At 41.4% G+C, this 27575-nt stretch overlaps 1 protein-coding gene and 1 long non-coding RNA gene across 4 annotated transcripts in view; one reads left to right on the top strand and one right to left on the bottom strand.

Moving 5' to 3' along the window:
* The first annotated feature begins 2078 nt into the window (after positions 1–2078).
* ANK2 (ankyrin 2) overlaps positions 2079–27575 on the top strand; it is a 242099-nt gene continuing 216602 nt past the window's right edge. For both annotated transcript variants that reach the window (XM_065686177.1, XM_065686190.1), the window contains exon 1: positions 2079–2162. In XM_065686177.1, the coding sequence (XP_065542249.1) occupies positions 2079–2162 (84 nt within the window). The remainder of the gene's footprint in view (positions 2163–27575) is intronic.
* LOC136007259 (uncharacterized) lies at positions 8365–10783 on the bottom strand. 2 transcript variants are annotated; one of them, XR_010609560.1, is made up of 4 exons: positions 10703–10783; positions 10232–10463; positions 9919–10059; positions 8365–9119 (listed from the first exon to the last, which is right to left on the bottom strand). It is a non-coding gene; the product is annotated as an uncharacterized LOC136007259 (long non-coding RNA). The 2 variants fall into 2 exon arrangements; XR_010609559.1 differs by having other exon boundaries at positions 9919–10125.

The following is a 27575-nucleotide window of genomic DNA, read 5'->3' on the forward strand; positions in this document are numbered from 1 at the left end:
CTGCCTGCAGTTAGCCATGGCTGCCTCCCGGGGGTCCTGGCCTTTTTCTGCTCCTGGTGACTCCTAGCAACTTCTTAACAAGGCATCAAGCCTTCAGTCATAAGGCTCTCAGGAAAATCTGCTCCTTCTCCTGGCTGTCATGGAGTTCTCCTGCACCCCTGTTTCCTTATTCTTTTCCAGCTTGAAGACCAAAATAAATGTAGATTCAGCAAAGCAGTAGGAAGTCTCACCTCTTCTAGGGAAAGAAGGATAAGTGATGGATTTGGCTGGGAGCAAGACGCTGTTTTCTTCACCCCAATCAACTGTGCTGTGTCTCTGGGTTTTCAGAATCACCATGTGAGATTAAAGTTGTCTTCATATTTACAGTCAGAAATATCTGTGATTTTATATTTAGTTTTGCAAGAAACATGATTGTAAGAAGAAAGCACAATATACTATCACCACAGACTTCAACAATCTGCCTTAATCCAAGGATCACTTCTCATTAGTGGGAGTAAACATATCAAAAACCATAAAAGGCTTTAGTTTTGTGTGGAAAAAAGGGCCAGGAGGGAGATGGATTTGTGCAAAATTTGACTAAAAGGTGAAAGAAGAGATGACCTCTTTGTTTAAACCCAGCATTTATGTGTGGACTAGGCTGGTTTGTAAATGAAAAGGATAACCACATCTTTACAGGTTTCACCACAAAAGATTTCCATGAGTGTGTAGTGCTGGTAACAAATTACTAGTTTACCTCCTCCCCAAAATACTGTGACTGTGATTGCAGCTCTAATTATAGCCTAACAGATGCAGTGTTGCGCAGCTGTAGCTCCTTTTGCTTTTACATCAGTTATTTCTCTTTTTAGCGTAGAATTTACTACTACTGGCAGTAACAAAGAAGTCACTCTTAAAGTAAAAAAGGAACAATAAGGGACTTGGGGATTTTAGTGGTGCAAATGTTTGTTGCGTTAGCAGCCAGCATGGCCATGGGATGTGTTCTGGCTGTGCTGGGTCTTTTCCACTTTCCTCAGCCTCTCCTCTGCTGAGTGAGCAATGAAAGTGACTTTATTTATTTGTTCCCTAGCCTTTGATGACGTTACTTGGTTTGTTCAGTTGCACGTGGAATAGTGTATATTATACATATATATATTTAATGACTTCATCAGAAGTAGTAGAAGAATGCATTTGCAGTTCTCACACGACATGTGGCCATTGTGGTGTTGCTTGTTCAAAGTGAGAAGGGGGCAATTTATTAGACTAGTACAGTCACCTTATGCTGTGTCCATCTCACTGCCGTGACTGTTGTCATGCTGACTGTGGAGCATCTTTTGGTTGTTACATATGTGGGTTTGGGGATGAGAAGGGTGTGTATGAGCAGCACACTGGGATGTGGGAAGTGCTGGGGGGTCATCCATGTTGCCCCCCCACCAGGAGGGAGAAGCACTGGTGTCCTCTCAGGAAAGAGGACACAACCAGCTCTTACTGGAAATACAGTTTTCTGAGCCTTGTTCCTCCACACATCTCTCCATTTCTTGGTTCCTCTTTCCATAAAAGAAATTACAAACCTCAGCTCAATTCATGTGCACAGGGGTGGGAGAGGTCAATATTTGTCCTTTATTGCTGATGAAACAGAATCATAGAGTCATAGAATGGTTTGGATTGGAAGGGACCTTGAAGCTCATCCAGTTCCAACCCCTTGCCATGGCAGGCACACCTTCCTCTAGAGCAGGTTGCTCCAAGCCCCATCCAACCTGGCCTTGAACACTGCCAGGGATGGGGCAGCCACAGCTTCTCTGGGCAACCTGTGCCAGGGCCTGAGTTTCCCCTTCGAGAGCACGTTTTGAGTGGGGGGTGACCAGGGGCAAAGGCCCTCCGTGCAGCTCGGGGCCACCCCTTGTCGCGGGGATTGTGCCCTGTCGCTCCGCACGCGAGCCCGGCAGTGGGGCAGAGCCTGGGGGTTCGGCCTATCCCTGCTCCGCAGGGCTCCGCCCGTCGCTGCCGCGGCAACGCTGCTGCGCCCGCCCCGGCCCGGCCCCACCTTCGGCAGCGGCTGGAGGCGCCCATGGCCCGGCGAGGCACCGGGGATTCTGCCGGCCAGGATGAATGACGAGGAGGCAGCTCAGAGGAGCGACGGCGGCGAGAGGAGCAACGGTAGCTCCCAGAGGAGGAAGAGGCCCAAAAAGGTGGGGCCCGGGGCAGCGGGCGGGGCTGCGGTGCTGGACCGGTGCTGTGGGGCGATGCTGTGGGGCAGTGGGTGATGCAGCAGCCTGTACAGAGCCGAGGTGTGCAGTGTCAGACAAGCAGAGCAGGGTGTTATCGCTGGTGGCGGCCAGTGTCTCAGTAGCCAACCTACTGGTCCTCCACCCAGAGCGCAGGGCTTCTCCCTGTCTCGACAGGGGAATCGGTAACACTAAGTCAGGTGGTTCAGCAGAAGGTTTCTTTCCTTTTTATAGTTTTTTGTTGTTGTTGTTTTTAATTTTTTTTTTTGGCTGTGGTGTTCGGTTTGATTTCGTTTGTTGGGCAGCAGATGCCTCTTAGGGCAGGTTTCCTTGTGCTGCCCTTAAGAAAGAGAGTGCTTTGTCTCGACAGAATAAATACAAACCCCCCACATGATGGTACTGACTTGGCTAGTGTGCTTTTATCTGTTTTTCTTCATATAAACCTTTGGTTTACTTCGTGGTGTTTCTTAGATCAGGTTATGGACAACCATGGCCAGAGACGTGTTGCTGGCTTTTGTACTGTCTGTGGCAGGTCAGCGATGCTAAGGGAAAATAATGAATTGAGTAAAACACAACTGGTCCAGCCACACCCAGAGCCCTGCTCTGCCTGTCTGCTGTCTTTCACTGATGCACAAGGTGTAGTGTACCTGCTGCTTCACCCCCCTGTTTGACATAATTTAATGGCTCTAATTCTAAGCAACTATTTATTTCCACTTTTTTTCTCCCCCTGGAGAGGAAATATGTCCGTGGTTCTGCATAATTATGACATAAACTGGTTTACAGTTATTCACAAACCACACACCCCCTTCTTTAATCTTAATCGGTGGGAGAGTTATCCCCCATTAAATGTGTGGGACTACCTGTGGGGTGAGGAAGAATTTAATCCATACCAAGTATATTCCCTGATAAATTCTTCAGCCCCTTATTTTGCATCTAATTTGCATTTTAACCAACATCATGTATAAGCAAGGCAAATTGCTACAAATGGGAATAACACACAGCATTGCAAACAGATACTGATTCAGGGATTTCCACAGGGATTTTGACCTAGTGAAGACAAGCTGCTTTACACTTAAGTGACATCATTCAGCCCTGTTTTATCACTGAGGAAAGATTCTGTACCTACAACGGTAAAGGCGTGAGATAATCCAGTTGAAGCAAGAAACTGAACAAAACCATCCTCACCCCACCCTGCTGTGCCTGGAGTATTGCCTGGATCTCCACACAGTGAGAGATTTTATGTAGCACATTAGTCTTGTGTTTAAGCACAGCCAAGCAGCAGAGGACCTACTTTGTCCTGCCTCTGAATTTGAAAGGTTTGTTTGGCTGGGGCAGTAAATCCACATGAGGGGTGGGGGAAATCAAATGATTGACTGTATACCCAGTATTTCCGTCTGACTGTTAGGTAATCCATCACACAAGGGGAGAGGTTTTTTGGAGCTTGAAATAGTGTTTCTATCTCTTCTTTTTCATCCATGGTTTCTTGTTTTGCTATTTTCTAAGCAAAGTGACTCAGGGCCTTCAAGTTTGAAACATGAGTATGTGCCACTGCTGCCAAATGAATGCTTAGAAAGCTTTTCTTGTATTGAGTCTCCGTATTTGTCATCTTCCAACAGGTGACACATCTTCGTGTTTCAAAAACAATAAATATTTGGGTATCTTTTCCAAGTTGTCTTTTACAACTAGAAAATATTAATTGGCCATTTTCAATAGACAAACATGAAACAAAAAATTTCTTGATTACTCAGTTCAGATGCAAATAGATGTTGGTGCCTCAGGTCTGGTATTGGATTAGCTCTCATGAAGCTTTACCCTTTTAGTGACTTTGTGAGGAAATACAATTCAAGGCTTTAATATTCCTTTTTATATTCTAACAATTGTTTTCTTACCACTTAAAATAAATTTTTTTCTAAATTTATTTTTATCAGAAAGAGGCATACTCGAATAGCCAAGCATACAAGAACTTCAGATTGAATGACTGTGTTTTGATTAGGTAGGCACAATTTCTTTCAGGAACAGAGATGAAAGGGCAATGTGGCAAGAGCTCCAGAATCCAAAGTAATGTAGCCTGTTTTCAGGTCCTGAACTACTTTTGCTGAACAAAGCTGCATTGCGCCATCCAACATGCCCTCTATCTGTTCCATGGAAGTTGATCCCCTTTGTGTGGAGGATTAAATATTAATTGAGCCAGATGAGTTTGATCTATGTATTGGGAGAGACAGAGAGGAGCGCATCTTGGATGCAGCATTCAGCTGGATCTTCCATCTACCAGCTGGGAAGCCATGTAGGGTTTTCTCTAATTTTCACCCATACCCCAGGGTTTTTTTTATGCACATGCACTTTAAAATAAAGAAGCTTCCATTTCATCCTAGCTCAGGATTGGAAAAGGATAAAATATTAGTAAAAATAAGAGAATTACTACCCATATGGTCCTAAATTTAGTCTTTGTGGTGATGTTGGTGGCCCTGTGCGTTCTAGTGAGTTAGTGGGCTGCTTTAATAGGTCTGTGAATCCAGCGGTAAGGTTCCATCCAGTTTTCCTCCACATGCTAACTGGGATATGGTGAAATTTGTGTACCTGGCAAAAAATCATGCGAAATTTCTGTTTTGGTCCAGGTCTAGTGTTGTAGAGCATAGGGTGTGTTCTGCAGGGAAATGGCCTCATTTTGGTTTTGGTGTAACCATATGGAGTCCTGATGAGAGCAGCCCTTGGTATGCATCAGTCCTCTCATCTTGGCAGCTGATACACCATTTGTGTTGAAGGAGTAGCACAGCAAGTGATACAAGTTTATAATACATGAGTGTTTTGAGACCTTCTGCATTTTGCCAAGTGCATTGTAAAGTGTCCAAGTGCCAAATTCCTATAATTTCTCTCAAGGATGTCTTTCATTATAGTGTTTCAGATGAAAAACAACCACTGTTGGTCATGATGTAGAAAATGAAGCACATTCCTACATCATAGAATCACGGACTGGTTTGGGTTGGAAGGGGCCTTAAAGCTCATCCAGTTCCACCCCCCTGCCATGGGCAGGGGCACCTTCCACTAGAGCAGGTTACTCCAAGCTCTGTTCAGACTGGCCTTTTGAACACTGCCAGGGATAGGGCAGCCACAGCTTCTCTGAGCAGCATGTTCCTGTGCCTCACCACCCTCACAGGGAACAACTCAATATCCAATCTAAATCTACCCTTTTAAGTTTAAAATGTCTAGCTTTAAAAGCACTGATGGTAAAAGGGGGTTCCAGAAACTACAGATTCTTACTCCACTGATCCTAAAGCACACACTGTTAACAGATTGGTGGCAAAATAATCCGTTAAAGCTTATTGCAGAATCCCAGTCCTGGCACTTATATTGCTCATTCTTTTAAGAGAAATTAAAAGCTCAGAGTCAGGCTTATAATGGAAAAGACTAGGAGGAAGTCATAATGCTGATTTAAAGGAAGTTGAATGAAACTTCTTTTCCTAAACTGAGCATTGTCTCCTATTTTCAGTGTACCTATGGAAAAAAATTAAATTGGATGTGTTAGATGAGGTACTTCTGGTGGAAGGGTATACTTGCTGATGGAATGATTACAGTATGCAATCTAATGCTTTTAATTAATTTTGATTACTTAAGACCATTCATTCCATACATAAGGTAATTAAGACCTGTTTTGGAATAAAAGTGCAGTGTGGTCACCTGTGTTCAAGGATAAGAATCCAATCTTACAGAAGACATGCACAGAAGGAGTGCTGGAAGAGAGAGCCTATTTTATACAAAAACTACAAGAGCTTGGCCATGGGGTGCTAAAGCAAATGGCTATCTGAGAGGAAAAGGCAATGAAGCTCTTCAGTAGCCTTCTAAGGTTTAACCAGAGCCAAGAGAAACTTGATTAATTATGAATGAGATGTGATTTCTCAACCATCTGACTGGACAGGATTCAACTGAGGAAGTGCCTCCCACTCTCATGCTCCTGTGCTTTCACCTATGTCATTTATGGTGCTGTAATAACATTATGCAGCAGTTCAAGTGATGGTAAATGTTGCTATTTAGGTCTTTTAAAATGTTTGTTTACCCGGTTATTTCACTCTCCAGCTACCAAATTCAGTGGAAAACTCTTTGCTGTAGTCTTTGACCCAGCTGAGATGAAACCAGAGCATGTTTCTGCTTCTAAGAGAGACCACATCCTCTAATTTCAGGAGAAAGGTTTTCCTTCAGACTTCACACAGTAAACTGCGCATGCAGAAAGAGCTAATGACGTAGCACACAGTCTTTCCTTTAATTCAGGACTAAGACGTCTGAAAGGCTTTATCACAAAGCAAAAGTGGTAGTTACAAAGTAACCTAACTCTCACTGGTGTTGGATATTGTTAATTTTACTAGTAACATAGCTTCTGTAAGTCTGGAAGATTTTATTCTTCTAGCAGCTGGACTTCAAGAGGCTTGCTTTCAGTTGAATTAATCCAATTTATGTGAATCTAAACAAGCAGAGAAATGGTGCTAGAACTGGCTCTGGAAAGAAGAGAATCACAGAATCACAGAATCCCAAGGGTTGGAAGGGACCTCAAAAGATCATCTAGTCCAACCCCCCCGCAAGAGCAGGGTAACCTACAGTACATCACACAGGAACTTGTCCAGGCGGGTCTTGAATATCTCCAGTGTAGGAGACTCCACAACCCCCCTGGGCAACCTGTTCCAGCGCTCTGTCACTCTTACAGTAAAGAAGTTCTTCCTGATGTTAACGTGGAACTTCCTATGCTCCAGTTTACACCCATTGCCCCTTGTCCTATCACTGGATATCACTGAAAAAAGCCTAGCTCCATCATCCTGACACCTACCCTTTACATATTTGTAAACATTGATGAGGTCACCCCTCAGTCTCCTCTTCTCCAAGCTAAAGAGACCCAGCTCCCTCAGCCTCTCCTCATAAGGGAGAAGTTCCACTCCCTTAATCATCTTTGTGGCTCTGCGCTGGACTCCTTCAAGCAATTCCCTGTCCTTCTTGAACAGAGGAGCCCAGAACTGGACGCAATATTCCAGATGCGGCCTCACCAAGGCTGAGTAGAGGGGGAGGAGAACCTCTCTTGACCTACTAACCACACCCTTTCTAATGCACCCTAGGATGCCATTTGTCTTCTTGGCCGCAAGAGCACATTGCTGGCTCATGGTCATCCTCCTATCCACCAGGACCCCCAGGTCCCTTTCCCCTTCGCTACTTTCCAGCAGGTCACCCCCCAACCTGTACTGGTACATGGGGTTGTTCTTCCCCAGATGCAAGACTCTACACTTGCCCTTGTTAAATTTCATCAAGTTTCTCCCCGCCCAACTCTCCAGCCTGTCCAGGTCTCGCTGAATGGCAGCACAGCCTTCTGGTGTGTCAGCCACTCCTCCCAGTTTTGTGTCATCAGCGAACTTGCTGAGGGTGCACTCAGTTCCCTCATCCAGGTCATTGATGAAAATATTAAACAGCACCGGTCCCAGCACCGACCCCTGAGGAACTCCACTAGTCACAGGCCTCCAGCTAGATTCTGCGCCATTGACCACAACTCTCTGCCTTCTTCCTTTCAACCAGTTCTCGATCCACCTCACTACTTCATCGTCAAGCCCACACTTCCTTAGCTTATCTATGAATAGATGAAGAAAAAGACAAACTTATGTTTAGGTCATGGAGGTAAGAGACAGAGGTTATGGAAGTAAGAAACAGGTTTGTTAAGTATCAAATCAGACTTACTCCTAAATGTCTGCACTACCATTTCAACATGTTTTGCACTGTTGTAAATCTGATGCAACTCTACTGACACTCTTGCATTACTGAGATCAGGGTTTGCTTGTTTCCTTTGCCTTTTCTTGCTATTACAAGCCTTCCAGCACATTTTCTGCCAGGTATAGAACTAACATCATAGCTACAAATGTTTTGGTGTATTTTTTAATTCTCTCCTTCCTTGCCTATCACCTCTAGCTTTAGCTGTTACATTTAATGGCAACAAACCAAAAATGATGTGTATTTATCCCAGTCTATGTCAGCAGAGTGGGATATGGCTTTTGATGATTGCATCCACACAATATCCTAGGGTTCTCTCACAGCAGCTCCATGGTGGTTGACACTCTGGAGGAATAATTTCCATTTATTTACAGCAATGAGAAAGGGAAAATAACGAGGAGCAATACAGCTGAACACCTGGACTGTTGCATTTTGTGCTGTTGTGATTGTTTTTCTAGCATCATGAAGTGTGTAGGGCACAGTGCATGGGGTACTGGCCACATGTCTAGGCTGGGCTTTCCTAGGGCTTTATGTTCCACTGTAACAGTATCACTTCGAGCATTACAGTGCTCTGTTGTATTGATGGAGTAAGCAGTGAACAAGTCTGAGAATTGACACAACTACTCAGAAAGTTAAATTTATTCATTGTGGGCTCTAAAGTTAATATATATTGCTTTTAAAAATGTCATGGTTTGTTTTTTTTTTTTTCATAGAGTAGTAAGAGTCTACAAAGGGATAGAGTTATTTTAGTGTATTGGCAGATTTGTGCAAGTGCTACATTTCACAGATCAAATACTATGAAGGTAATAAGGAGGAAATCATCTGGGTAAGAGCAGGGAATTTTATACAGAACTGTGTGATGTGTTGAGCCTGCATACACATGCCTGGCATCCTGGGCTCCTGATTTTTCCTTCACAGTTCTTGCTCATTTTCACCAGTGTTTGGCAAAGGGTTGAGTCAGAGAAGTGAGTCCCCTTGTCCTCAGCCAGCTTCCCCTTCTCCCTGCAGGCTGCCAGGGGCTGTCAGGAATCTCATGTATTGTATCACATTTGCACACTTCGCAGCCTTGCTGTCAGTCATGGCTCTCTGGGGACATTGGGTCCATGTTGGAGGTGGCAACATGTTCTGTCCTGCTGCTTCCCTGTCTGCTTGTTATGCTGTAGTGTGTCAGTGATGGAAGAGCATCTGAGAGAAGGATTTTAATAACAAGATAAGTATCATTGAGAAGGCTTTACACTTACAAATATATCTGTAGTAAATGTTCTGTTAGATCTTCTGTGGATTTTTTTGCTTTATTTTCTTTTGTTTTTTAAAATCTTCCCTACTGAGCCAGCACTGGAACATTTCCATCTTCAGGCAGCCTCCATTCTTCAGGAGGCCTTGCAGTTCACTTGGCTCAAGCAGCAGTCTCAGGATCTGTCAGGATCCTCTTGTGCTCTCTGCCTCTTTCCCCTGCCTTTCTACCTCCCTACTAGACATGTCAAGTTTTTTGCAGACCCATGTCCCTGCCACCAGCAGGCATGCTGTGTCAGTGCTTTATCTGGTATTTCTGGCTAGGGAAGTTTTTTCCACTTTGCAAATTAAGACTGACATATGCAGCATGTAGATATTTAGGCCAGACACTGCGAACCCTAGAGCTCTGAAATGTGAGAAACAGAGGGAGGCCAAGAAAATAAGATGATGGCTGGGGGCTCTTACATCCTCATTTATTTGCAGGAATTAATTATTTCAAAATCTTTCCTAGCTGATTAAGTGGATTGTTTGTTCCTGGTGACAGAAATTGCTGAGCTGAAAGTTTGAACTTACTGTTACTATTCCTAGACTGTGTAGGAATCACCAAGAACTCATCTTGGTCTTTTGTAAATGTATACTTACAGGCTTTGCAAGTCAAAGGTGTGGGCATTTATTAGTTTTCCTCAAACCTTCTTGAAATCAAAATATTCCTTGAGCACATAGCAATTTAGGGAGCAAAGTAGATACCTACCCAGTTGTGTGCAGTTCCGGTGTCCTCAACATAAGAAGGACATGGAGCTGTTGAAGCAAATCCAGAAGAGATCACGAGGATGACTGGGGGCTGGAGCACCTCCTGTATGAAGATAGGCTGAGAACGTTTGGGCTGTTCAGTCTGAAGAAGAGAAGCTGCATGGAGACCTCACAGCCTTCCAGTATCTGAAGGGGGCCTATAGGGATGCTGGAGAGGGACTCTTCATTAGGGACTGTAGTGATAGGACAAGGGGTAATGGGTTAAACCTTAAACAGGGGAAGTCTGGATTGGATATAAGGAGAAAGTTCTTTACCATGAGGGTGGTGAGGCACTGTAATGGGTTGTCCAACGACGCTGTGAATGCTCCATCCCTGGCGGTGTTCAAGGCCAGTTTGGACAGAGCCTTGGGTGGCATGGTTTAGTGTGAAGTGTCCCTGCCCATTGCAGGGGGGTTGGAACTGGATGACCTTAAGGTCCTTTCCAACTCAAACCATTCTATGGTCATATGATTTCTGTGGCAGCTTCCAGCTATTGCTTACCTGTGGCTAAACAATTTGTAATCTGCTTATGTCGTGGTTTAAACCGATCCACACAGCTTGCCCACTCACCACCCTCCCCCCCCCCCGACCATCCCTGCTCCCAGAGGGATGGGGAGGAGAATCAAGAGAATGTAACTTTCACGGGTTGAGATAAGAACAGCCCAGTAACTAAGGTATAACACAAATCACTACTGCTACCACTAATGATAATATTGATAAGAGAAAATAACAAGAGAATACGATACCACCGCCGAACGAGTTTGACCCCCCCGAAGAGAGACCGTGCCCTCCCGGGTAACTCCCAGTTACCTCCCTGGGCATGACGTGCTGTGGTATGGAATACCTCTTTGGCTAGTTTGGGTCAGGTGTCCTGTCTCTGCTTCCTCCCGACCTCCCCTCGTCCCCAGCAGAGCATGAGACTCACAAAGTCCTTGGCCAGAATAAACATTACTTAACAATTAAAAACAATCGGTGTTATCAGATCTCTGGCCAGGCTGGAAGTCAAAACACAGAGCTTGCACCAGTTACTAAGAAGGAGCAAAACAGCTCCTGGTAAACCCAGGACAGCTTATATTTTCCCTCAGCTTAGCTAGCTCACTTGGAAATTTTGTTTGTGAATTAAGTACTCTCTAGAGAATAGGATCAGCTTCTAAGGAAACAATAGAGCAAATGGCAGAAATTGCAGTTGAAAATGATTTTATAGGTTAAGCAGTATATAGGTTTCTGCTATAAGCTATGTCTTTCAGCTGTGGTCAATTGCTGTTACTTGTTTCATCCCATCTTGGACAGCATGTGCTTATATATTATGCTACAGTACTGGACTGGGTACAGTGTGTGGATTGAAACTGTCACCAGGAATGCAGAGTCCTGCAACAATTTAGCTCCATGAACAATTAAATCTGCTAATTGTTTCACTACGAGGCTTTCTTTATAAGGCAGCGTTTGAAGTATGTGTCAGTGTGGTTGAGGCAGCGAAGAACGCTGGTGATAGTTTTGAAATATACAAATAAGTGTGAACTGATGTTTAAAAACAATTTGTACCCTTCTGTAGAGATGTGATTCTGAACTTTGTCTCTTACTGTATTAAAAATTTGCTGCTTTTCTGTGACCAAAAGACTCTGCTAGTCACTCTGTTTTTAATGTTTTAAATATCTAATGCATCTGTCAGCTTTCAATATCAGAGAGCAGATGTCAATGTGTAAATGTCAAGAAACAATGGCAGTTATTCATCCTGCAAACCCTCATCTGACTGAGTTGGTAGATAGATTGCTATGATCCAATAAAAAATGAGTGAGTAACATAAATATCGTGAGGAGCTATGGATTGTGTACATATGCATTTGGGTATGTGGTGTTGCACCCTATCTCAGCCTGTTTGTGTTTTTGCTGGTGCATGGCAGCTGAACACAGTGGGCCATAGTCTGTGCTGGGTGTCACTGTAGGTTTGTGGCAGTTGGTGAGGCTCTGAGCTTTCATCAGCTGAGAATCTGGCCTCTTGTTGCTGTTGCACCTATGAAACAGAGCAGAGCATGGTGAAAACAGAAGTGATGGAAGGGGCACAGATTTTCCAATCAATCTATGATTCATGCTCATTAGCTTTGAAACAGTGAAGAAAGGCGCTTTATGAGCTGGCATTTCCATTTGTGCTTTGACTGCTTTACTCAGTCTGGAGACAGAGCAATGACTACAGCATTCATAAAAACAAGGGTAATGGAAAGATGGGAATTGTGGTCTGCACCTTGCCTAAAGGTCACTGCCCTGCCACAGCCCTCCTCCGGTCAGAAATCATGGCCTCCCACTTGGTCATTGGAACTACCTATACCATGTTGTGAAACCCAGTTTAAAGGGATGAAGTGTACAGTGGAGCTACATGTTTCCTTTAGTGCACTTCAGAGCAGAGGAGGGAGGGTGCCCTCCTCCTGTACCTGGTGCTCCCCGCCTGAAGGATGAGCCCAGCTTTATTGTTGCATTTATTTTTAGTTAACTGCTTCTAATGGTGCAGAGGGTGTTTTCTGAGTGTTTCTAAGTGTTTTCTTGCAGAGCTTGCAATCACTGTGGCTGTGCTTGAAAGTAGAAGTGGGGGGAGCCATATGGTTAATTATATCTGATGCTGTGCATTGTACCCACCTCTCCCCCCCGGGTTATCAGAGTAACTGCTTTTTTCACAGCAACATCCCCAACAGAAGCAGCAGGCAATGGCTTTCAGTTGTAAAACAGCTGCCATGAACTCATTATGTGCTAATGTATACTTTAGGATGCACGATTGTTCCTTTGCAATGCAAGCTTAGGAGTGCAGGCCATTTGAAATGGAGTTGATAGCAATTAGGATGGTGATGAACAACACGCTTTTCTTATAAATCATTGTTATGAAACAGTCACTACCTCTGAACAGAAATAATATAGTCTGGCTCATATTTATACACCAGTTACATTGAGTTACTACCCAATTTATTTAGTGAATTAAAAAGAAAATCCTGCTAAAATCTCTTCGGCACAATGGAGCTTCATCCAGATGAAAACCAGATACATTCATTAATACAGTACTGCGAAAGTCACCTTTTTTGTTGATGTATTTGAAGCAACAAAGATACAGTTACGAACCAGCTGAGTAGAATTTACAGTCAAGGAAGCTTTATGTGTCAGGTGTGGATGCTGGAGACTAGAGTCAATGGATCGCTCACACGGGTCAGTGACATTTGGGCTAGGTCTGTTGGTTATTTTCTCCCTATCTATCCTCTTGGAATGATTAATGTGATGATGAATCTTTTTTGATTGTTTTCCTGAAGAAAAGAACAAATGGGTAACCTTTTGCTGAGACTACCTGAGAAAATAGATGTAGTTGATCTCCCCAAAAGAGAAGCCCTAGTTAACACAGAGGGAAAACAAAACCTTCCAATTGAAATAGTTTCCAGTCTCAAAAGTCCAAAGCACAGTTTTGGCATTTTTAATCTGGCTTAGAAATACATTCTGAAATTAATGGGTTATGGGTTTATGTTTTTGTGTTCCAAGACTGAGGCCACAGTTTGACAAGCGGCTCGAGACGGCACAACCACTGCTTGAACTGGAGGTAGCTTGTCCTTCCTGGGGACTGGAGTAAGAAACTCATCTGGGATGGAGCTCCCTGATTCCTTCCTGCAGAGGAGATCAGATGGGAAGGGATGGAAATGAGCATCTGGAAGGGGAGAGAAGGTGGAGCTGGTTTTGTGTGGCAGTTTCAGTGCTTGACTAGATCATCGGAGAGAAATTTCTGGATATTTTTCACTCTTACGTACTTATAAAAACCCCTTATTGGAGCAGTATGAAAAGTACATAATTACTTCATGCTTTTCTCTGTCTAAAACGTGATTTGTAGGAATACAAATAAAACAAGAGTGTGCTTTACATTATTGTAGTGCGTGGTTCAACCAGCTGAGATTGGGCTGCGATTCTAATGACGGTGATGTTAATACACAGTCATTTTCTCAAACAGCATTTTTTCTCATTGTGGCTGATGTGCTTTATAGAATAAGATCAGCAGATAAGCTTCCAGGGCCTTTATTCCCCATCCACCCCCCTTCTTAAAATCCTGCCTCTTCTCTTTCCTCTCCCTGACCTGTACTTTTCACCTGAAGACCTTCTGAGCCCAAATTCTTCTCTCAGAGGTTAAACCAGTTATTTGGGGTTCATTCAGGTGGCTGTTAATACCTCAAGATGTGCCTGGGAAAGCAGCGCTTTATCTTAGCTTATCTTATCTTACCCTACCGACCAAACTCACTATTTATTTATAGAGCCTGAGTCAAAGCTTGCTGAAGTTAATGAAGGTTTTCCACTGACTTCAGTGATTTTACTGCCTTCAGTAATTTTGACTGCCTTTTAATAGCATTGAGATTCAGCCCACCGGGAATGAGTTAACTATTTCCTGCTTTACTCTTGATATTTATGACAGGTAGCTACATTAGTAGCTGACTTAGGGCTAATTTTCAATATCCTTTGAGCTTGGGTTGATAAATCCAGGGCCACGTCTTCAACCCTTCTCTGGTAAATTTGTCCTTTTTACTTAGTAAAATTATCTGGATGGTTTTATTGCAATGGCAATGATGATCATTAATATATATTGATGTTTGTGGAAAACATATACTACTATCAGGCCATTTCCCAGCTTGTGCCATAAACCTCAGCAAACAGACAGCTGTAGGAACATACGGATATTTATTTTTATGTCAGACAGCAGCTCTCACTTCTGACTGCCTATCATAATTTTTTTTTGTATTTCACTTTATGCCATTGTCAGGATGCAGGGATGTACTTTCCCTGCTTTAGTCCATAATGAAGCAGACCTCAGGGTTCTGTCACAGGTGGCACTGAAGCATCTTGCTTCTTTTTGCAGGCATTATTAAACTTGCAAGACATGGCAAGAGCAGAATTTTCGTGAAGGTTGCCTGAGCTCCAGTTATGATGTGTAAGAAGAAATCCAGAATTAGACATAGGCAAGTACATTGATTAGATAAGCCATTATTTTGCTGGAAATTCAGTTCTTCTGTTGCCTAGTGTGGTATCATCATTGTAATATTGGCACTGAAGTCAGTATGTGAACAATTGTTTTTTCCAGGAGTAGGGAAATTCTGTATAAATTCATAATAAAAATTAACATTAACATGACACAATAGCTTTAAGATTAGCATGGATGAGAGAGCAATGGAAACATAGAGGAGTGTGGTGGTAAACACCAGAAGCAACTGCAAAAAGAAAATGGGGGTTGCAAAGAACAGCTTCTATTGGTAATGCTGCAAAATGGAGAAACATGCTTTTTAAGGCCAGACCAGAAGAACTGTGCTATAAAAAGTCCACTGCAAAGCTCACTCAGAGTACATGTTTCAGTGTGTTCCAAAAAACTTTGAAGACTTTAGGAGGAAATGTTGAAGTATGATACCTTCCCTCTTTTAAATGTATTTTTAAAAGTATCATTTAAAAAAGTTTCATTTTAAAAGTTTCATTTTTGCTCTCATGAATACAACTATAAATATTCTGTTACTCATAGGTATTGCTGAACAAAAATTCCATTTTAAATACGTTTTGTCTTACAAAACATTTCAGAGGTGAGAGAAACTTTCATTTTTTATGTTGATCTCATTCACAATGTGTTAAAGTTGACATAAATCTTCCTGTTTGGCTGCAAACTAGGTTCAAGCGATAACTGAAGACCTTTGTCTGCTCCAGCCATGCAGCGTGTCACTCCAGGTAGTGCTCCGTGAATTTCTTCCTTAGCGTGTTCAACGCCTTCAATGTAGCTGTCTGCTTCAATGAAGAAATATTTCTTCAGCTGTTCTAAATGAAGAAATGTTTTGGTGGCCTCTGGGAATTTACTCACTATAGAGGTTTCACAGTCAGATAGCTGGCACATAATATAATTTCAGTGAAATAAAATTGAGACCGACAGAAGAAACAATTATGGAAAGGCTTTTAGGACAATAACTTGATATCCAAAAGGGACAGCTCTTGGAAAAGAATTGCATTTTGTTTCTAAAAATACGGGGTTTTTTTTTGTCAGCATCTCTTTTCTTTGGGCATAATTTTTAAATGGCCCATATTAATGAGCTCTACCAACTGGGAGCTCTACAAACATGAGATCTCTGCTGATTTCTGCCCAAATAAGTGGTGATCAAGGCCAGGATGGACAAAGTCTTGGGCAGCATAGTCTAATGTAAGGATTACCTGCACATGGCAGGAGGTTGGAACTAGGTGATCTTGAGGTGATTTCCAATCTAAACCATTCTGTGATTCCGTTTAAAGATGAGACAATTTTGGCATAACCATAGAAAGCCATATAAATATAAATATATAAAGCCATATATAAAGCCATATAAAAATAAAGGCATATAAAAAGCCATAGCCGTATAATCATTCTATGATTATATCAAATATAGTCTTTTCAGTAGAGAAAGTGAACAGCAGTGGTGGTGTACATATCACTGCTGAAGTCTCATCTGTAATAATAGCTAAAATTTGATAAGCCAGAATTTAGAACAAATTGGAACAGGTCAGAAAAGGCCATTGAGGAGGCTTGGGAAAAGGGACCTGTCTTATAAGAGATGAAAATATTGGCACAGGCAGTAAATACAATGTAATTTTTCTGTGATTAAATTTAGGCCTGTAACTATTTGTATAATGAGCTTTTGGAATAACTCTCTGAGAGTAGAGGCAAGCAAGTTCTCTATTTTAGCGTGGAGTTAAAAGGTATGTGGCTAGGAGTGGATGTTGTGCTGGTTTTTTGCTGGTTTATCAGGAAATATCATTCATTCATGTCTGTTGAGTCTGGATAGCATCAGAAGGAAATGTCTTTATAGGCCAACCACTTGAGATAGAGGCCTTATTCCATGCCATAACTCAGTGCATTTGAGGTCATCTTTCTTCCCTATCTTGGCTGATCTTTTTCTTGACATTATATACTTGCCAGTCTTTATCCATTTGTTTTGTTTTCTTCAGTCTATTAGAAACCCTTTAGCAAGAGGGGTTTTGTTTCTTTTTTTTCCCACTCTGGGGGTCAAAGCTACTTGTACCTTTTCCCCCAGGGTTTTTTAAGTTGACATAACAGTAGTAACATTTGGATTACATTCCTGTTGCACAATTTTTTTTCTCCACACAGCCACTTTCTCACACTTAGTCCTGCTCTCTTTGCAAAAAGCCTGTTCAGATGTACTTTAACAGACTACTTATATTTCTGTTACAGATTTACAAAATCCAGTCTTCAGAGACCTAAGAAGTAACCTAACTCTGGTTACTGGAGTTGTGGGAAGTCTGTGTTCTCAATACTTTTTACATGATCTAGTCTCTCACTCTTTCTATTGGGTGCTTCACTTTGGATTTTGATATGCAGGAGGGAAAAACTGGACTCGCAGTATCCAGAATAATACTGCTTGCTGGTTTGCAAAATTGCTTTTTCCTCCTATTGAGAAGAGGTGACTGGGGCAGGTCAAAACTTTCAGCTCCTCCACAGTGAGCAATATAATTTCAATAGTGCTTAATTAATTCAGGTGATGTTTTATTTGATGACATGCCAGACAGGGCAAATGGCATTTTGATTAATTTGGGTCTTTGCTTTCAAAGAGAAAGGCTATAATACAGCATGATATGTTATTCCTTTGGGTATTTAATGAATAGATGGTTCAAAACATGTCTTATTCACTAGTTTTCCTTATTTCTGCATTGCAGTTAGCAAGATGTTATTGCTCAGATTAGCTTAGGCATGACTTTTCAGTTTCTTACTTTCTACTCTGTATTTGCATTTGTGTATTAATTTGAATCCCTAGACATATTAATTGCCATGGTTTACATTAAAAAAAAGGCAATTCTGAGAATTTTCAGAAGGGTTTGTATTAGTTTGGCTACATTTATTTTAATATGATCTGGTAGCAAAATCAGTAGACATTTATGTGTATCTGTCACAGACAGAAATTTTCACTCAGAAATGTGGTGTGGGAGGACTTTCAGACTGTTGAGTAAGAATAACCTGCTCATCACACCAGGTTTAAGAACTATTGTGTCACTGAGACTTTTCTTATATCCCAGGCTGCAACATTTTAATTCCCTTTGGTAAAATGATGTTTAAGTGATTTTGCTATGTCATTTTAGCACGAACAGTGTATCTTGGAGATAAGCTGTATTCTTTGATAAAGGCTTTCATAGTGAAGTATGAACAAACTGATTTTTGTTGTTATAAAGGCAAGAAGTGGAGAGATTGTCTTTGGATAGAGGTAATGACAGGTACAAATAACAAAGACCAAGAAATGTTGAGAAATAATTACCAACGTTCCTAAAACTTGTTTAGTGGGGATGGTGAAGTATGTGGGGTTCTTCCCTGCAGGCAGTTTGGTTCAAGGGTTTTCTGCAGCTCACCTACGTTAATACCTTGTGCCATTTAAAACCATTGTTGTAAAATATGCTCTCTGTTTCTACATAAATGCTCAAACTGTGTATCAAGCCTTCCAAATAGTGTCAAGAGGGAAGCAGTGTCTTTGTTTCCAAGGTGAAAAATTCAGTGACAGAACCTGGGGTCATGGCTTAGCAAAATGTTGAGTTTTAGTCTAGCTTGAAAACGTATCAGATGTACACACTTATGTAAATGCTTTGCTGAAGTAGGACTGAGCAGCTCTTTGCTGAATGTCTTAGAGATTAGCATATAAGAAACTGGTACCAGCTTTGGAAGCAGAATTCAAACCCATCTCAGTCTGATCAGCCTTACTGAATTAATCCCAAGGCTGGTTTTGGCTGCAAAACTGTGCTTTTCTCAGAGGAAGAGATCTCCAGGAGTTCCATAGAGCCAAAATCATGCCACATGTATGACTATTGCCTAAATCCTGTGACTGGTGAACAGAGAGGAACCTCTGCTTGGAATGGACAACCCAGGAAATTTCATTGCTTTGGTTAGGTTTTGGTAGCTGTGGAGAAGCAGGCTCCAATCTATTCACAGCCTCACAGGTGTAGGACAAAAAAGCCCTCTACCACATAGCATCAGGGCGTACTGCCATCAGCAGCTCTTCAATGAAGCTTCAAGGTGCTTATTGCTTACTCTTCAAACTTGCAGTGGGAATGGTGACACACCATAGTGTTGTATTCAGTTGGGTTTTGCATTTCCTGGATGCTGCAAGGGACATTTTGTTTGCTACCCTGTGACAACTCCCGAGACATGGGCTGTTCTAGAAGAGAAAACATTACTTTTCTTTGAATGCTTATTTTATTGCTTGTGAAAATACAACAAAGTTCATGGTGATATATACTCAGTGTAAGGCTTTGTGATTACTAATTACTAGGAGAAGTTAAGTAAATAAACGTTTGTACCTGTCACTGAGATCTGTGTGGCCTGTGGGATGACTGTCCTTGTCAAGAAAGGCTGTCACTGCACACAAGAATTTTGCCTAAATAAAAAACCAGCAAAGGATCAAATCTAAAATATCCAGGTATTAGCATATTAATGCAAATCTGAAATCCAGTCTAGCCATTTTTGTAAAACAACAAATCAGGTTTGGTGAACTTTAGAACACTGCTATACAGCAAAGATCAGATTTCTTCCTCCAAACATATTTTCAAACATAGTGTCCTCAGAAACCTGAATTGATGGCAGATTTTGAGAGTACTTTAAGTATAGAAGCCAGAGAAATGTAGCGAAAATAAAGCAAATAGAACATCCAAAAGAGAGCAGTTTAAAATATTTCTGTTGCAGAAATTAGTGAATACCTCACTAACAGAACTCTTCTGCTAGAAAAGAGTTGTTGGGACAAGGTAGACAATCAGAGCAAAATTTTCAAGCTTCAGCTCCAAGGGAAAATGATATCAACTTGACTTTTGGAGAGGTAGTTAGGATGACTAGAAAACAGTCATTAAAGGGAACTTGTTAGAGTGAGAGTTCGAAGATGCTTCTGGGAAGAGCAGTGATTTAAAAGGCTGCGGTCTCATGGAAAATTGGTGTTGAGTATGAAGGATTTATCCTTATGAACAAGGAAGGTGAACATTTTTATAAGGTGGCCTAAATGGAAGTCCTAAACCCAATACAGAGAAGGGTATTCAGTTCTTACAGGACTTCATTTAGCTCCTCCTGTGTGGCTGTTAAGATTATTTTGGCTCTTTGAGATGTATGTGGATTCTTGTTGGTGTCACGTTCAGCACCTCTGAACATGAAGTCTGTGGAGCCCTAATTTTTGAATGGGTGGCAAATAATTTGTCAGGAATTGCAGTGGAGAGGAGATTATAAGAGTGTGTACTAGTGTGATCTACACCTTACTAGATTCTGCATCTGACCCCTTTGTCCAGCATACATCCTGTGATCCCTACGTGGGGGCAATGGGATGGAATTAACACTGAAGAATAAATGTGGATATTTCGCCTTAGTTTCTATCTTAGGTGTCCATTTCTCTCTCCCATAATAATATACCATTGTAATCTTAATATTAAAATTATAGCTTTGTAGCAGAATATTTTTGTATATATTCCATTTTGTTGGCAAGTTCTTAAATCCATGCCTTGCTTTCACTGTGGTGGTGTCTGAAGATGACATTCTCATCTGCTCCAGCTGAGGAGCACTGTGACCCAAAGGTCCTGTGGATACTGGATGTCAGTTGTGATCTTAGTGCTCTTGTACCATTTAACACTGTTGAAAGCATCTCTCATGTTGTTATCATAGAATCATAGAATGGTTCAGGCTGGAAAGGACCTTCAGATTATCCAACTCCCTGCCGTGGGCAGGGATACCTCACACTAGACCATGTCTCCCAAGGTTCTGTCCAGCCTGGTCTTGAACACTCCCAGGGATGGAGCATTCACCACTTCTTTGGGCAACCTGTGTCAGTGCCTCACCACCCTCACACGGAAGAACTTCTTCCTTATATCTAACCTGAACTGCTGCTATTTCAGTTTAAACCCATCACCCCCTGTCCTATCACTACAGTCCCTGATGAAAAGCCCCTCTCCAGCATCCTTGGAGGCCCCATTATGAAAGCATGCGCTTGTATTTCTCAAGTATTGTCTTTAAAAGCATAAAACAGTGATTGTAGGTTAGTGAACCAATGCTACAGATTAGAGCTAAAGGATAGTGATTCTGAGCAGTAATATTTGTGGAAAGTGAAATAATTTCTGTTGTTCTAGAAATTACAATTCAATAAATAGAGAAAGTTGTTTTCGATGACTGGCTATGGGCAGTGTAGAGCTTTTCTGAATATCAAATCTACTGTGAATTTGCTGCCTGGCAGACAATCTGGTCTGCAAATGAATTGAATTACTGGCCAGAAACTCTGATTTGCACAGATTGCATTGAACTCTGTTGGTGCTGAACATGCTCACCTTCAGCTAAGGCAGCTGGTGTGTGCTGTGGCCAGGCAGAACTCTGTCCTGCCAGGGCTGACCTGGTGTGGGGAGGGCTTGTTTCTTTGTTTTATTGGTATTCCTTAACATGAATGTTGGCAAAAGATCAAATAAGCAGTGCTCTTGCCCACACTGGGCTCTCAAGGCTCTCAATCCCTCTCCTACAGCTTCTGCTGCTGCTGTTTCTTTTCTATATCTGCTTCATTGAAAATGCGAGATCTGCGGGGGGGCAAGGACCTGCTGCCTGAGGCATTTTAGCTTTTAAAGAAGCATCTCTCTCTGCTGCAGCTTTTTTCATAAATGTTAATGTATCAGCTACATGGCTTATTGAGATAAATTATAAGGCAGTTTAATAACATGAACAGAATTCTGTGCTTGGTTGGCAAGAGACAAATTTGGTATAATTTGACTCAAGCATTATTTAAACCTCATTTTTCAGAATAAGAAGAGCCACTGTATCTTTAGGCTTTTTAAAACATTAACGCTTTGCAAACTAATGAACCTCCACACCTGACTTTGGTATACCCTCTGTGTACCAACAAAGAGTTGCTGTCTATTTTTATGCTGCAGAGCAAAAAACACTTTAGATAGTACCAAAATTAAACGACAGAAAATGGTAGGTGGCTGATGAAAGCCACCAGTCCCCATTTTGCAATCCATGTAACAGAACTGTCAGTGTTCTGACTGGAAATAAATGAGGGGGAAAAAAAAGTTAAAATTAATTTCATCCTTTGTCTTATCTATGATAATTTCTGTGTTGCATGGTAGTTTTCTTGGAACAAGTGTCCCAGTCAAAGGCTTCATAGCTAAGATGTACACTGGAATTAGCATATCTGCAGCAGGCTTAGAATTTTTTCCTCTGATTATTTTCAGGGGAAATATATTTTAATATAGAATTGGGCAACACTTTTGAAGAGACAAATTGAGAAAGAATATGCACATGCTCTGTGTTTGTGTTGGAAATACCAACTAATAAAATGAATACATGGCTGCAGAAACACTACCAATTAAAGCAGGAAAATATATGAAATATGCATCATGGGGAAGCGTGTCAGTGTAGAGCTGTATTTCTGTATTTCTGTATCACTGTACTGTCAGAAAACCAGAAAAGCTCCACTGAGATCAGCAGAATTCTAGATGGATGTGTGCTTGTTTTAAACTTTTGGATCTAATTTTGTCTAGTTCTGATTTTTGAAGTTGAAACCAGCAGTGGATAAGTAGCTAAAACAGACTTGGAGAAGCCCTTGAGAAATCACCTTATGGACTCAGGTTTTTGACAGTATGCTAAATAGGGCAAATCTGATTCCATCCACTCTTCTGCTGACTCATGGAGCTTCCCACCGATGTTTTAGCTTCCAAGCTACTTAAACATCTGCAGACTTGTCTTTTCTGAGGCTTTCCCCATGGTTTCTGACATCGACCTTGTTCAGCCTTGAATTTGCGCTCAAAAATTACATGGAGATCCCTGTCCAGGATTACAGAATCCTATTCCAAGTAAGCACAATGGTATGATACATACTTTCTGAGGGTAGTGTTCCATTGCTGGCATGGAGCAATTCCCACTACTTTAAAATACCTTCCTTCCATGGTGGCACAATTTGAGGGCTCTTGGGTTTTCACAGAAAAATGTTTTGTTGTAGGTCTTCGTATTCATTAGGAAGTCCTCAACATGTGAACAATCACATCTTGGGTGGCTCTATTAATCTTAGCCCATTTGTTTTGTTTACTCTTTTCTGAAATGAAGTTTGGGCACTAGTTCCTGGGAATAACACCTAGTGTTTGCAAAACTTGCCTTTTGAGATATTTTTAAGCTAACAGGCTTGTTCTAAATAGCATACATAGTTTTACTGAGCAGGTTAATCCACTCAAGAAGCATTGTTATTTTTTCAGCTCTGTATTTAACTGGTATTCAGGACTTTGATGTTACTACATAAACAGTACTTTATATAGATAATACAAGGTTATTACCTTATAAATGATTTGGAGGTATGATACAACCCTATATTTTTCACATGCCAAAAAAGCTTCAACTCACCCTTCTGAAGGTTCAGAATTTCTGTATGTAAGAGCTGAATATATGTTGGCTGTTTTTTTCAATCCAGTATCTGATCTCCAGCATTCATGGTTCAGACACACATAGAAAAGAATGTGTGTCTGACCCAAGAAATTTCTCTGTTCTGCAAGGAAACAGCCTTATTTTTGTAATTTTCCCTCCATCTATTCCATACCAGTTTGCTTGTGAAGGTCCTTTCACAAGGTCTTATTAAAATAAACATGCCCAAACAATTGTAATTTATTTGACCAAAATCATGTTGGCTGCTCCTTGAGGTCATTATTTCCTTCATGTCAGAGCTTACTTCACTGTTATCGAAGGTGCCCTAGGTATTTCTGGGATCCAGTTTCCCCTGAGATCCAGTCAGCACAAAGCTGTTGGCCAGTTCCAGTTCAGCTGAGGCCTTCAGGCAGCATTAAGTCAGCATCACAGCTGTCTGGGAGGCAGAGGAGACAATCAGATAAAGCAGGTCTTGAAGAAGTGTGACAACCACCATGGACTCAATATTTCAAGGGGTAGAAATGCTTTGTAGGTAGGTCAACAGAGCCTTCCTCAAAGTCATAGAATCATAGAAAATCCAAGGGCTATGAATGTGCCTGTCTAGTGCTGTGGTCACCTTTTCCCAGGACTAAATACAGGTATGTGCAGCTGACTGTCAAGTAAGCATTGCTCCCTTTGGAAAGGCTGCAAGTTAAGCACAGCTAGTGTCTTTCCTGTGTGTAGGTAGAGATTTAGAAGTGGGTCTTGGGGAGGTAATATAAAAATATAGGGCTTGCTTTCTCCAAGGGATGATTGGGCTACCATTCTAGCAAGGCATTGTGCATAGTAACCCAAGAGCTGATGCAGGTAATTGCTGAATTCAGGCCAAATAGTGGTTCTAGAGGTTTTTTCTGAGTTCCAGGACTTTGGTGCAAACCACGCAGGTGACCAGATCAGGGATTTTCAAAGTTTGTTGAGTCAAAACTCAACCTTTGCTATAATTTGTTTCTTTTGAGTTGTAACTCTGTTTTCCACGGCTTGGTTAGCAATCTCTTGGACTGCTACTGGTATTTTAGTATGTAAATGTATGTATAATAAGGAAAAATAAAGGAAATAAACATTAGTTACAATAGGCTGGCACTGAGCATACCCAGTTTATCAATATAAAGAGACTTTTTGTCCCTAAGCCTGTCGTCATTCTGTCACCAGTTCCAGTCTCTTGAGGTTTTGCCATGTCAGTAACACTGCAGGGAATTATAGTAATTAGCCTAGTCTTCCAAGGAAAACTATTTAAGCCTCCTACAACAGCCTGACCAAATTTTGGATCAGTGATGTTACTGCCCCTGAATGGAAGAAAATGATTACAGTGGTATATCTCTATTTTGTAAATGCTCATTCAGAGGAATGAAATGATATAGAAAGAATTTGTCCTAATTACCACATCCCTTCTACTGTAGGACCACTTCAAAGGACAGGTCCTCATCAAACTCTAATCAAGGTGTTTCCTTTGGCTTCCCCAACAGATCCACACTGAGTGATAATAGTGGGATGGCCTTCTGTGGATGCTTGCTGCAGTGTAATTTTAAAATGAAACAAAAATATGGAATGCCAGTTACAGTAGCTCAGCCTGTAAGGTTTAGAAAAGCATTCCTAGTTTGTAGTTACCTGAAGATGCACCTTCACCTTTGAATTATTTATCTCCAAATTGTAAAAAAGCAGCAAGCTCCATTCTTACTTAAAACGATTTCAATGGGAAAAAGATAGAAGGGAAAACAGTCTAGTAGTTGTAACTTTGATCCTGCACTGGTCTCAACGCTCAGCATTCCTGTGTGTATCACAGTCAGTGCCCATGCAGCATGTGGTATGGGGTTTTATTTTACGTGTGACATAATAGATTTTAACGGTATATAAAAGTATGGCAGGTTATCCACTGTTTCAATTTCATTTCCTGTGTGCATCCTTCCTAGAAGAGTGGTTCAGCATCAAAGTGAAGTCTGTTGTCACATCTTGTGTTTTACAGTGTACTGTAAAGCTGCTGTGTAGTGTAAAGCTGTTTCTGGAAGAAAATTAAATCCTTTAATATACATTTAGCCTTCATCTTAAACCTGGCCCAGTGAAGCATGGTTCATCGGAGGTTACAGAGCACAGCAGTGCATGGTGTTTCTGCCATTCTGAGATGAGATCTAGTCCAGCGTCATAATGTTGTGGTGATTGGAATTTTTCAGACAAGCACTTGTTCAGCCAGTGGTGGATGAAAACTAAAGAGCTTCAGGAAGTTCTCTGTCAGTAGTGACACTTTCCCCCTTGTTAATGTGTGCTTCTCCATGATGTTGTTCATACAAGTGGTAAAGACAGAACAATGATGGCCACTTGTTAGAATCCCATTTTATGGCTTCTTTGCAAGAGCAGGAAGTGCCTGGGTGGGAGCCAGCCAGTTGATCATACTCTGTTGGTCTAACAAAATAATATCATTAATAATGATAGTCAATTATTTGGCATGTTATATATATCTAAAGAACTCAATTGTGCGATAAATACAAATAATACAAGAAATAGGTATATTGTGGTGGCAAATAGCTTTCTCCTTACTCTGGTATCTGTTTTGTGGCTCATTCTGTCAAGCAGTTTCTGTGCTTGGCACTTGTCACAAACCAGAGGGTGCTGTGATGAGGAATCAGGCTGCACTGGGGTCTGCTTTTAGGAAGTGGTGTTTGCAGAAGGTATGTCTTGTTACCCGTGTCCTGGCTTAGAGCTTCAACTACATCCAGATTAAGCAGTAGAACCTGAGGTTGATTTTTTTAATAGGATATCTGCCAGTGATGGCTTCTTGCAAACCCTGAAAAAAATACTATGATGATACGTGCATTTTGAATTATTTTTCCAAGTTGTTGCAGCCCAAACCACCATTGTCCATTATGCATGTTTCTTGCATGGTAATTTTATGGAAAAATGTGGAAACAGTGTTTAGGTTTATTTCTAGAGCTACCTGGAGGCAAATCAAGGTAAAGCAACAAAACAAGTGATGTCGAAGCAGGTAATTTAAAACATGTTAAGCAACGTGGAGATAAATAGACTCAGAGGTTGTGTGGCTGTTTATGCCCCAGTGAAGGCTGCTCTGAGGTGCTCTGCATAGCTCCAGAGATGACTATCCAAATACAGTTTTTGCTTGGGGATTTTTAATTTTCTATCTCTAGGTTCCTCATTAATTTTTAGTCCTGACTGGCAGTGATTAGTGTTGTTGAAAACAATAGTTTTCTCAGCAGAGATGTTTCAGCAGGGTGGAAGGTATTTTTTGTGCTGTTCTCTCTTGTTTGGTTGCTTGATTGTTCTTTCATTTTTCATTTTTTTTTTCCCCTTGCTATCTATAAGCAAGGCCAGCTTTTTCAGTGGAAAATAAGTATTTATGTGACCAAAGGTAAGATGCCTCATTATGAGTGTTGTGTTGACAAACCATTTTCAATAGTATTTATTAACCACAGAAAAATGTTTCAGACATGGACAGACTGAAAGTTATATCTAAAAAGCCCCTGAGCTTCTAGGTGAAGTGATTTGGTGATCTGATTCCAAACAATGTCCAAACACCCATCCCAAACACCAATATTTCCCTTCTCCCCAGGCACCAAAAGCCTCATAGATCAGTTGCTTCTGGCTTTGATAGATATATCAGGCTTCAGACAGGCTTGCAGAGCAGGATAGGAAGCCAATTGTTTCAGGTTCAGTTCTGAGAAGTGGTTCTTTCTGTCTCCATTTGGATATAGAGTTGTCAGTTTGTAGAGCTGCTGGTGCTTTTAACAAGCAGCAAAACTTCTCAGGTTAAGAATATGAATTTGCTACAACCTTCCACTCCTGAAGTCCTGGTGCTGGTAAAGTTGTGACTGTTGCGTTAAGTGACCCCAGTAGCTTTTCTGCAGCACAGCTGGCCAACTCATCTCACTGCCAGCTATCAGAGTCTATTTACCCTCACAGCAGGAAGAAACCGAGCAAAGCCTCTGTAAAAGAAACCCAAACCAACATAACAGATTGCTTACTGCAGTAATTTATTATTTATAATTACTTTTATTTACAATTATTTATTAGCATTTGTTATACATATGCCAGTCTTGTTATCGTTAATTGCTAAATGGCATAAATGATTTGAGCACAATTCAGAGTAAAAGTTTGAGCATGGTCTAAGGGTATCTGACTGCGAAGGCTCTGTCCTGGTTTCAGCAGTAGCAGTCATTTTTCTCCTTCTTAGTAGCTGGTGCAGTGCTGTGT

The sequence above is a fragment of the Lathamus discolor genome, chromosome 1 (assembly GCF_037157495.1).
Source record: "Lathamus discolor isolate bLatDis1 chromosome 1, bLatDis1.hap1, whole genome shotgun sequence".
Taxonomy (NCBI): Eukaryota; Metazoa; Chordata; class Aves; order Psittaciformes; family Psittacidae; genus Lathamus; species Lathamus discolor.